At 41.2% G+C, this 12449-nt stretch overlaps 1 protein-coding gene across 3 annotated transcripts in view; it reads right to left on the reverse strand.

Moving 5' to 3' along the window:
* The window catches only part of GPD1L (glycerol-3-phosphate dehydrogenase 1 like), a 46707-nt gene that overhangs the window by 14010 nt on the left and 20248 nt on the right, over window positions 1-12449 (reverse strand). For 2 of the 3 annotated variants that reach the window (XM_039843462.1, XM_039843463.1), the window contains 4 exons: window positions 11620-11664; window positions 11279-11419; window positions 9607-9745; window positions 4202-4314 (listed from right to left, as the gene is read on the reverse strand). In XM_039843462.1, coding sequence (XP_039699396.1) covers window positions 4202-4314; window positions 9607-9745; window positions 11279-11419; window positions 11620-11664 — 438 coding nt within the window. The remainder of the gene's footprint in view (window positions 1-4201; window positions 4315-9606; window positions 9746-11278; window positions 11420-11619; window positions 11665-12449) is intronic. The other variant, XM_039843464.1, reaches the window with a different exon arrangement.

Below are 12449 nucleotides of genomic sequence, written 5' to 3' on the forward strand. Positions count from 1 at the left end.
CAGCTGACTCTTTTGGAGGGCAGCTCCTAGTACATTTGACGTAAGAGGAAGCTTTGTCTGCAGAGTGTGGGCTTCCTACAGGTCGGGCACCACATATGGTTGGCAGGCTGGGCCCTGTGTAAGGTGGCCAAGGAGGGCTGAGGTCAAGCCCACACCTGGCCCACCAGGCCCGACCCTCTGATATGCTCCCTTAGCTAGAGCAGTGCCATCCAGTAGAAGTTTCTGCAATGGTATAAATGTTTTATATCTGCTTATCCAGTAGAGCAGCTAGCCACTAGCCACTGAGACTCACTGAAGACTCATGTGGCTACTGAGTCTTTGAAACGGAGTTACTATGACTCAAAAACTAAATTTAAATTTTTAAAAAAGTTTTAATCAATTCAAATATAAATGCGAATAGCTACATGGCTGATGGGGTCTGGCAGTGGCCCTGGCTAGAGAACAGGCACAAGGCTGTCATCACAGCATGGTTTATCAAAGCCAAGGCCTTGGAGGAAACCTACACACCTGGCAGTCAGGGTTGGTTAACCTCACAACAGACAGCTCTGTACAGGAACATCATGTCCTTGTTCTTGGGTTATACATTTACCCAATCTATTCTCCTTCTTCCAGAGGAAGAGAGTCCCTGAATTTCATGCAAGTATATGGCTACTGGAGGGGGCGGGAACTATTTTCCAACCTCCCTTGCAGCTAGGTATGGTCACACAATTAAGTACTGCCCGTTGAGATAAAGCCAAAATATTACATTGTGACTTCCCAGAACTTGCCTTAAGAAGATAGCTGCCACATGCTCTTTGCCCTTTCTTTTTTTTTTTTAATCTTGCTATCTGGAAGAAAGATGTGATGGCTGGAGCTCTGGTCGCCACCTTAGAACATGAGGATGAAGGGGTTCAGTATGGGCCTCCCAAAGGTATGTGAATGTGTGGATTATTTTGAGCTGAAGGCAGTTGACACCCTGTGAGCTTGAAAGAAACTTTTACCTCTCCCTTAAATAATTTAAACTGGGGTTTTGCCTATAATAAGAGTTATCACCAGAAATAACTTTTTATGACCTATCTATAGGGCAGGGCAAATAGCTAATTGCTGAACATCTGCTCTAATTGTCTTGCAAACTGCTCTCCTCCCCTCTGAAACCCCAGGTGTCTTACCTCATTCATTGCCTCAGGATGTCAAATATACCTCATTTTCCCTTTCTGTCTCTGAACCTCTCATGTATGTGAGGTTCCCGTATGTACTTATAGAATTAAATTTTGTTATTTTCTCATGTTAATTTAATTATTACACCAGCCAAAAGAACCTAGAGGGGTAGAGTAAAATTTTCCTCCTCCACAAGGACAAAGCTGTATCCTTGTGAGCTGCAAGGAGCCTGGGTCCCTGAGAATTCTGTGTAATAGAGCTGTCGTATGGATTCGGGATTTATACATGAGGAATAAGCTTCTGCCTGTTCAACCACTATTACTTTGGGTCTCTGTTAAAGAAACTTAATCCTCATAAAGCATCTATTTAAAACAATAACACAGGTTAAGCTGTACTCTTGTGGTTTTTATACTTTTCTGTATGAAGTACCTCTTAAAATTTACATTAAACAAAAATACACCACCAGTGAAAGAAGCCAGACACAGAAGAGTACAACTCCATTACAAAAATCCTAGGAAATGCAAACTATAGTGCATAAAAGCAGCTCAATGGCTGCCTGGCTGGGGCGGGGCAGGAGGTTTGAATTGCAAAGGGACTATGCAATTGTTTGGGAATGATGAAAATGGTCTATATTGTGATGGTGATTTTCAGGGTGCATGTACACAAGTGCTGAAATCCACTGTATTATATACCTTAAACGGAAGCAGTACAATGTAGATGAGTTGTACTTAAATAAAGTTGATATTTAAAAAATATTCTCTTACTGACTCAGAGATTAACATAGTTATGAGGTGAAGGACATTCTGAAGGCAGTTAAGACATTCTGGTACAAAATGGTTTTGCATAATTCCTTTCAATTTTCTTTTTATTTTTATCCTCGTAGGTAGTGGAGTTTTCTATTTTTTTTTTTCCCCAAATGTCCTCATGTTTTTGAGCACACACAGAAAAAAACAGTGTATATTTTAAAATTTGCTAGTATGAAGGTTACTAGATTGTTAATGTGAAAAGGGTAAAACTTGTCAAAACAAACTATTTGAACAGAAAGATCTAGTTTTTGTTTTAAAAAGGGGAAACACACTCGCTAAACAATTTGAAGAGTATACAACAAACCCTGACACTGGTTATCTCAGGATGTAAAGCTTATTGATAACTTTCACTTTCTTTATACCTTTCTGTTATGTGAAATGTGTGACTTTTACAATCAGGAAAAAAAAAAACGACAATTAATTATGTAATAAAACAAACATATGCTAATTTGCCCTTGCTTTGGCAGGCTCTGACAGGGAGTGCTTCAATTTATTCAACTGCCTGGACACGAACCAGAGCAGCCAAGCTGGATATAGTAACCAAAGATACCGGACTAAGATTCTTGAAACCCACATTCAAACTCTGTGCCAATATTTGTTCTGTTTGAGTCATTTATTCTCTTTGGAGAATCCCAAATCTTAATTATATCTCCTTGTCTGTATGATGGAATGGTTAGACTCAATTACTGCTGAAGTGCTTGTTTCTCAGTTTTCAAAAGTCCCAGCTCTGATGCAAGCAGACAGGAATGATGCTAATGTATCCTGTTTCAAACAATACCCAGGGGGAAAATGATAAATGATCCTCAACCCCCATCTGCCCCATGAACCACTCTGTCATGGTAGCAGGGGCAAATCCACTCACAGGCCTCCTGCTGACAAAAATGCAAAGCCTTTCTAAGCTCAGACACAAGAATAGCATGGGGTCCCATTAGCAGAGATTTTCCAGGGCCCTCATTATAGAATCTTGCTTCTCCCCCATCACCCTTTCTCCTGGGCAGGATCTCACAGCTTCCCCGTCCACCACCAAAAATATCCAGTCACTCAAAAGCAGCTCTGGAGTGACACAGACCAGTGCTCAGCAATTAGGCATGTAGGACGCCCCTGCTGTCGAGTGGTCATTAAACTAATGCAGGGCTATTAAAAACACATAAAAATCCCAACCAACAAAAATAAACAAAGCAGCTAAAAATAAACAAAGCAGCCAAAGCCAGCATCTTAAATGCATAACAGGGCTTGCCTGAAATGTGAAGAACAACACCCCACACAAGCATTTAGAAATATAGACACGTGCTGCCTGGGAGCCCAGGTCTTTGATTGGCTTTAATTTTTAAAATTCTCATTGCATAGGGATTTGTGACCACAGATAGACACACAATATAAATTCTTGAAAGTGGTTTTAAATTCTTTGGACTTTGATCTCCTTGGCCTTTTTTAAATCTTTGCAAATCTTACCTAATAAAGTGAGGTGAATGCCAGATGACCTGATTTCCTTCCCTAGGCGCTCAAATTCCTGAAAAGCAGCTTTCGCTACAAAAGAAATGACTCAGCAGCCCATCTCCTGCTGGCTGCTTCCCAGAGTCAGGATAGGGAGCAGGGACCTTGATGGAGTCTTCACAAGGCGGAGGCAAGTCAGGAGCCTAAGTGTGGAAATTTCCCTTTACCCTCCTAGGCTCCTGGCCAACAGAAAGAAGCTGATTCTTTAATCTGATCTTTTCTCTGAGATAAAACTATGCATAGAAAAACCTCCATAAGCAGCAGACTATGTTTTCCTTTAAAAAGAACAAGAAAGCGAACCATCAAACCAAGAGAGCAGCCTGATTCAGAGGAAACGAGTTTCTTTTTCTGATCAAGATCATATGTAGGAGAAATATATAAATTAATAGAGGACTTTGCTCCCAGGTAAAACTCTACAATCAAGGCAGTTTCCATGATTCCCAAATGTCAATGCTGCCAATTTCCCAAAGAACAAAACACCACAATCCTCCCAGATTTATAAGTAAAACCAAACCAGGAGGGAGGGAGAAACTGGAACCACCCAGGAAAGGCTGAAGCAAAGCAGGAAGTGATAAACAAGGCTCTCAATTCACTATTCTTCCCAGAAGGAAATGCATAGAACACAAAGCACATTCTTCAGGTTTTAGAGTCAGTGCTAGTGTGCCTGTGAAGACTAACTCTTTTCCTTAACCGAGGTGGGGGGAAGGGGGGGGTGAGGGCAGGATCGAGGGGGAGGTGGCGGCAGGGGGCGAGGCTTACTTCACCTTAAGAGCACCACAAAGTTCAACAGTGTCAGCATCGTCAACCACCGTAATTCGAAAATTTGGAGTCTGCAGAAGTTCTTTGAAGAGAAGGCCATTCTCCATTACTTTGCTGCCTATTGAAAGGTTAAGGAAAAGGAAATTAATAACAGTCTCTAATCTTAATTTTCACATCTAACAGTTTAAAATAACTTTCGTATTATAAAAGGAACATATGTTCAAAGTATATAAAATTCATAAGAGTAGAAATAGAAGGTAAAAAATATTCCACAATTGCAGCACAGACGATCATTAACATTTGGCATACATCTTTAACTTACTGAAATATGAATATACATAGTTTTTCTCAAAACTGGGAACATAATGTATATGTGGTTTCATAATCTGCTTTCGCCCATTTTATGGCATGAATAATTTCCAATGACAGCATATCTTTCCTACATCACTTTAAACAGTTACTTTGTATTTTACTGTGTACATCTATTTTATGTAAGTATCTTTCTAGTGTTTAAAATCTGAAATTGTTGCAACTTTTTGTTACCCTAAACACTTATAAACTCGATTTCTGTATTTACATCTGTAATAGATTATCATTCAAAACCATTCACCCTCTCATTTCCACGGGATGAGTGTACCCTTCTACAGATGTTAGGTTTGACCACATGTTGTACTTGGACTCACAGCAAGTGGGGTATATCTCCTCATCCCTGACTTTGGGCTCAGCCTTGTGACTTGCTTTGATTAATGGGACATTAGTGGATGCTTGAGCCCACTGTGCAGTAGGACTGGTTGCCCTGTACCTCTGCCTTTACTGTGAGAACATATCCCGGCTAGCTCACGGGGCCCAGCAGGAAGATGACAGACATGTGAAGCAGAGCCAACCCAGCTATCCCTCAATGTACCCACAGATGTGTTAGCTATGCATATTTTGTATGCCACTGAGATTCTGTGATTGTTGTTACTTAGCATCACTGTGGCAATAAGGAACCGATACAACATCAACAAATATTTGCAGTTACTACATTGTGGAATATGGAAATGCATTCCAAGGACTTGCTTTTGCTACTGCTATATTTCCTCCTTTGGGACAGTGCCTGGAATGAGATGGATGCTCAGTAGTTTTCATGCATTTTTTGTTTGTCTGTTTCAGCACTTTGGGTTAAAAACAACAACAAACAAAATAAAACTTTACTTATATAAAGCCTGATGTGAAACTCACTCTGGTTCGTGGGGGGAGGCGGGGAGGGGTGGGGCTCAGCTCTGGAAATCAGGATGATAAAACTCACCAAGTCCTGGCTTCCTGATCAGTGAATGACTGCACACAGATGCCAGAAAGCTCAGACGACTACAGTACTGGGGCTCTGCCTGCCTCCAGGTTCCCAAGCTTGTCTGCACGTTACAATCACCTAGGGATCTTGAAAAACACCAAAGCCCAGGCCACATCTTAGACTAATTAAATCGGTCTCTGGGATAGAGCAGGCATTAGTAATTGTTGAAGCTCTCCAGGTGATTCCAAAGGACAGAAGTTTGCAAACCTTTGCTACAACCTCTAGCCTCAGCTTCCTCATGAATAAAACACTATGACTCTCTTAGGACTGCTGTGAAGTTAAATAAGAATCAGGTGTGAAAACAGGCTATTAATTGTAATGAGCACTCAAGGTCCTATATGATAATGATAGGCTAGCTGACAGTTACATGCTTATGACGATGATTTTGCCATTTAAGAGACAGGAGGCCTAGAGAAGTTTACCAATTTGCCCACGGTAACACAGCTAGAAGGAGGCAAAACTCAAATTCCAACCCACATACCCTGACCCCAGATCTCATGCTCTGACACTCTATGCCATGCTGTGCAGCCTCTCAGGGGTGGGAAAAGAGAAAATAAACCAGCAAAAAACAAACATCACAATTAGAGCCATTTTTCCAATGCAAAAAATAAAAGATTGTCAACCATTAAAATCACACCCAGAAGTAATATGTCAAAATAATCCAGGGGAGAGAAGGGAGAGGGTGGGGATACTGATGAAAGAAGACTAAATATGGGCAAGGGGTACATGGAGTTCCTGACACTGTTCAACCTACTCGTTTCTTTTCAAGGATATTTTCCATGACAAAATGTTTAAAATATCTATGCCCGATATCTAGAAACACATTTTCTATTCTACAGGCATTGCTATTATCTATTAGTTAGCTGAGTTCTCCTTTTTCCAAATACTGGAACCATGTCAGTTTGAACAAACTGTCCTCTTCCTTTTTTAAACAGTCCACCAGACCATCTGGGTGATTCTGTGCAACAGCTTCATCACCTGGTTTGGGTAAACTAGCCCCGAGCCTCTACATCATGACATCATTACTATCTTTCTCCTCTGTCCCTCGCCACGGGCCGCTGCTCAGTGCCTCCAACATGAAAGAGTGTTATGAGCATCGCAGAGGAGCCCCTCACTCGTCACTTTAATCCAGCTGTCTGCAGCTAGAATCTGCAGCCGTGAGCCACCTGACAAAGGGCAAGGAGAAGTGCATTCTCCATTTGCCACTAATACAAGGCGGGGTCTGCTGGTTCTTCTGTGACTGAAAATTACACACAGTGTCTGTTAGAGAAGTGGGCTTGATTTATAGTAATCTCACTTCTTCCCAAATGTACTTTAAGAAATTATTTTAAATCACGAGTAAGAAACAACTAACCCTATTATTATCGTCGGTCATAAGCAGTGATGTGGCAAGCAGGGACCCAGAGACCACGTCCAACAGAACAGGTAACGCCCAACAGCTGCGTGGAAAGGCTGCCCCAAACTCAATATGAACCAAAAGGCAGGAAAATCCCCTTTCTCTTCATGCCAAGTTTGAGGGAAAAAAATTAACCTTTTTAATGAGACTCCTTCAAAACTCTCCTTTCAGCGTGATTCTAGTTTTGTTTCTGTGCTTAGAAGCTCTGCAAGGAGCTTATATATCCTCGACAGTTAGAGCCCTGCCTGATTCATAATAGGCTTTGAAAAATATCTGTGGGATAACTGAATCTTCCTTCGATCCTGTGAAGTCAGTCCCCAAAATGAAGGGAACTCTCACCACAAGGGGGCACCGGAGTTCACATGTCAGTTACAATTTACACAAGATTCTGAAACAATGCCATCTTTTCTTCTTCCTCCAAAGGAGATTCAAGTGGGCTAAGATTCCTGAATCTACCATAATTAAAAATGAGTTGGTTGCTAAAATCATCAAGAAAGGAGATCTGGATAACCCCAGAACAATGATCAAGTACAGGAAATTTAATGTTGATACAATTACCTAACATATAACCACATTCCAGTCTCAACAATTACGCAATGTCGTCTTTCATGACCTCACCCCTAAATCTTCTTTAGTCTGTGACACTTCCCTAGGCCTTTCATTGTCTTTTGTGACATTGACATTTTAAGCGCGAAGGCCCACTGTTTTGTAACATGTCCCTTACTTTGGGCTTGTCTGATATTTCCTCATGATTAATTCATGAGGTTATATAAAACAATTCAGAAAATATCACCTTCGTGTTCTATCTTGCTTTCAACGTTTTACTTAATTTAATTCAGGTCACTCCTGCCAACCATGGTCCAACCCACCGCGAAGGCACGGGAAGCACTGGGTAAACAGAAGCTAGAGGGAACCAGGTGTAACTTCTGTGTATTTGCCTGTCTTTACAAACCAACAGACCTAAGGCACCCCAATGGAAACTTTCCTACCACAAACAGGCATTGCAGGCAGGTAAAAACCATTGCCAAAACCTACAGGTAGACATAAGGTTTAAATCAAGATTTAGAGATGTGGTCTCAGCCTTATAAGGAATGATTGGGATAACCAGTCAATTCCAACCAATTAACTGGCAAAACTGACTGCCAACTGATCATTGGCAAATAGGATTGAGTTGGAATAACTGGTTGATAATTTTTTTTTGAAAAACAGAAACCATTACATAACAATTTCACAGGCTACCTTAAAATCACAGGTGGATAAAAGAATTAACTGTAAAAAAATAAAACCTACATGTAGAGTAGTATATATACGTATGCAAATTTTTTTCGGGAAGGATATTTAGAAACTGTTAACAGTGATCCTTTGGGAAGATGTAGTAGGAAATTACAATCAATCAAATTTTACCTTCTCATATTGTTTGATTTTTCTTATCTATGGCTATATCACTTTTGAAAATATCAATCTGGGAAATGGTATTATTATAGGCTTAAATATTATTATTATTGTTTTTTGTTATTTGTGATACCTTTCTTCTCCAAAAATATTTCTCAAAAAAAAAAAACAGTTTTAAGTGCTCACACATAAGGGATTGTTGATGGAGTACTATGTAGTTATGAAGATGTATGTTGATGGACGTTAAAAGTTTATTATATATTAAGTAAAAAAGCCATTATAAAACAGTATATAACTTAACCATAAAAACAAGTCTGCACAAATAGAAAAAAATAATGAAAATTAAATGAACTAATAAAATGGTTATCTTGATTATCTTCATTGTCCACAATAATGAAGTAATACCTATGCAATTAAAAATAAAGGGAACAAAAGCAAAAACAGTAAAAATGTCTTAACTTGCAGGCATGTATCAGAATCAGGGGCTACCTTCTCCTGTGCATCCCATCTTACCTAAGAGAGCCTGACCTCTCAGAGTTTGTTACAAAGCTGTCAGGGAGAATTGATTCACATTGATTGACAAGGGTGGGGTAAGTTCTGGAGTGTTAGATAAACTTAAATAAACACTTGTAAAACAACTGCAAATACAACCGTATCACCCTTCTATGTGTCCTTTAATATGGTACACAGGCACTTGGCAATTTCTAAGCCTTTTTTAAAAGGAAGAAATTTTTCATAACATCAACATCGTATGAAACTACAAAGAGCTTTCTTTTTCAGGAAACAGGAGACCCAAGTTCATGTCTTGGTTCTGTATTAGCTGTATGACCTTAGGGCAGGTAACTTAGTCTCTGAGCCTCAGCTTATTCACCTGAAAACAAGGATCATTTCCACCAATATTCAGATCTCCTTGTCATCCCAGAGGATCCAGACACTGGCATTTGTGAATAAGGAAAAGCCGGGTTTCTAAGGACAGGTGAGCCCCACCATGGGTGAAACCACCTGCTTCTCGGTACGAGTAACCTTGCATTTTTGTGCTTTTAATCTCAATTCATCATTGGATCATCGTGGGTCAAAATGGTCTCCTTGGCTTTTACTTTCATTCTGGAGGCTGTTGAAACACTTCAGTTCCACAGAATGGCCTCCTTACATAAAATCCCCACCTCACCGAAGGTCCACCTCAGGAACGTTAAGGGGACAGGCAAGAGTCCACTGCGGAAAATACCAGAAATGGAAAATGTACATGTTAAAACACCCAATGTCCAGGCCCTCAGGCCCCAGCCAGCCCTCACCGATGGTGGTCTCACAGAACTTCTCTGCAGCCACCTCGTTGGCAATGTTGGCGCCCATCAGCACACTGATGTCGATGCCCATCTTCTCCCGGATGATGTCAGAAATGAGCTTCAGCCCCTCCGGGCCCTCATCTATGCCCTGTAAGGAGGTCAAGAATTTAGGGAAATACAAACCATCAAATACAAGAGGCATGAGATCGCTGTTTTATAAGTAATCTAGATTCAGACATCCAATGGCATATGCATCTTGAAAAATATCTTTTTCTTACAAGAGATCATGTGTATATACTGCGTATGTACTAGCTAAAGGATAGCAATAAAATGAAAAAAAATTTTTTGTTATTAACACTCACATTAATAAACAAAACATGATCAACATCCCTGAAGTCCCCCGTGTCTCTCCCCAAGTTCATCCTCCTTTCACCTCCAAGATGAACCACTATCCTGAATGTCGTATGCCCCGCTCCCTTGACTTTTTTTTTTTTTTTGGATCATTTTGCCACAGGTAACTGTCTCTGAACAATATGTTAAGTCAGTATGCCTGTTTCTGAAAGCCTATAAATGGAATTGTGCTGTTCACATGTGATGTACTGTGTTGCACTACATTGTTATTTTAGAGTCACCCATGTGGCTACGTGAATGCTTGAGTTCACTCCTATTTACTACCGTGCAGTATTCTAGAATGAACAGTCTGCCCTTCACTTATCCATTCTATTGCTGACTGACAATAGAATTGTTCGTTTGCTTTCATAAATATTCATCTATGAACACTCTGGAACAGAGTTTCTCTAGGGGGTTCTTCAGCTATTTTATGATGTGGACCCCACCCTGGGCATCCTGGTGCAGTTGATGAACTCATTCTCAGAATTTCATATGCATAAAGCAAAGGCATAAAATTACCTAGGAATACATTTATCTTGAAACAGTTGCCAAAATGTTAAAAAACAAAATTTTTTGATAAAGTAATATATGTGCTGTTTTATTAATGCAATTAGAAATAGATGTCATAGCAGGTCTTACTGTGATTTCAAAGTAGTGATGAGCATGAATACTTTGAGATATCTGAAGCCACTGTAAAGTGATGTGAAAATGTCTAATTTCTATTGACAAGAGGTCCCAGGTCCTGCTAATACTACTGTTATTGAAATTCTGGCTTATGGTCTATATTCATAAATGAAGGAAATGCTCATTTTGCTTAGAAGCTAAAATGAATAAAAATGTTCTTCCCTACAATTAAGACCATGACCTTCCTGAATTCTGTCTACGGACCTCTGGGGGTGGTTCATGGGTTTCTGGTTTAATACTCCCTCCTTAGGGATTATACCAGGAATGGGAACCAATGATGATTAATTTCCCAGCTAATGTAAAGCACTGATGATTTCCAGTACCCAGACCAAGACCCACATACTGATCGGGAAGGTTCTTTCTGACAGCAAGGCTCACCAGGAGGAGCCCACCACCACATCTGTGACAGAAAGCAGTCCCCTCCGAAATTTGAGCTAAGTTAGGCTCATGGGATGTATGGTTTTGATGACCTTCTAGGCATCTTTACAAAAACAAACAAGAAAGTAAAAACATGCCGTAACCTCCCCTTCAGCTCCTTATCTCCAACAGATGAAAAATGGGAACTAATGCTTCATGATGTTCTTCCTGCCCTGGTCAGGTGAGTTACCTTGATGAGCGTAATTCCCAGCGCTTCCTTGGGCACTCTTCCAGTGATCTCATCGCAGATTCTGTGGATGAATTGGTGGGGAATGACAAACACCAGTAGGTCTGCATCCTGCACTGCCTCGTTGAGGTTTGAGACTGCAACCTATCATGGCAAGGAGGAAGAAATGCTTATTTCCATACCAAAACACACAGAACCAAATTATTTCATTTGCTGACCCGTTATTGGATGCCTACTATGTACAGAGTGCTGTGCAGACAATCAAGGCAAGTGTGGTGTGTGCTCTGCCTTTCTCATTCGTGGCATGCAGCTGAAGCCAGGAGGGTCCTGCCTCTGTCACTTACCAGCTGGGCAAGTGATCTACCCTCTCCATGCCTCAGTTTCCTTACCTGTAAAAGGAAGTCATCATAACACTGTGGGTTGTTCTCTGTTGCTCTCCTAATCCCCAATCCATTTTTCTGCCCTTCTTTGCCCCACTCTGTTTCCTAGGAAGCCGTTTTCTGTGGAGTGTTTCCCCTGTGTGCCCTTGCTCTCTGCCTTCCAGATGGTTTCAGCCAAAGTGGGACAGTGTCAGGAGATCCAGGTGGAAGAAGAGACAGATCAGGGCATTCATGAGCCTCCCGGTCCACTCCTGCCCAGGTGTGCAGGGGTGCTGGCTTGGCTTCATTTTAGTTATACCTCCTGTCTTGCACATCTCTAAGCTCTGGTCAGGCTGGTTTGGTGACACGTCTGCCCCCTTGCCCTTTCAGGGGTAGCCATGCCTTCCTGCTGCTACTTATCTCTGAGCACCTCATCAGGCTCTTTTGATTCCCTTGACTCTATCCCTACTGCTACAGAGCAGTGCCTGGCACCTGGTATGCATTTAATACATGTCAACTATTATGATGATTTCTTTCCTTCAGATAAGTACGAAAATGGGTTTGAAAATTTAACATGGGTGCGCACGCGTGCGTGCGCACACACACACACGCACACATACACGGGCAGAGATGAGGGCATCTAGTGATGGCAAAGGGTCATATAGTCTGTTGCAGAGACTGCCTGTTGTTGCCCAATGTCTGTTCTCCTCTCTCAACAAGAGAACCTCTGCTTTGGGACTAGGCTCAGAAATGCCTGGAAGAGACGCTACATTTCCCAGTTTCCCTTGCAGCTAAGTGCCCCCTGCGATTAAGTT

This window comes from Pteropus medius, unplaced genomic scaffold (assembly GCF_902729225.1).
Source record: "Pteropus medius unplaced genomic scaffold, Ma_sr-lr_union100, whole genome shotgun sequence".
NCBI lineage: Eukaryota > Metazoa > Chordata > Mammalia > Chiroptera > Pteropodidae > Pteropus > Pteropus medius.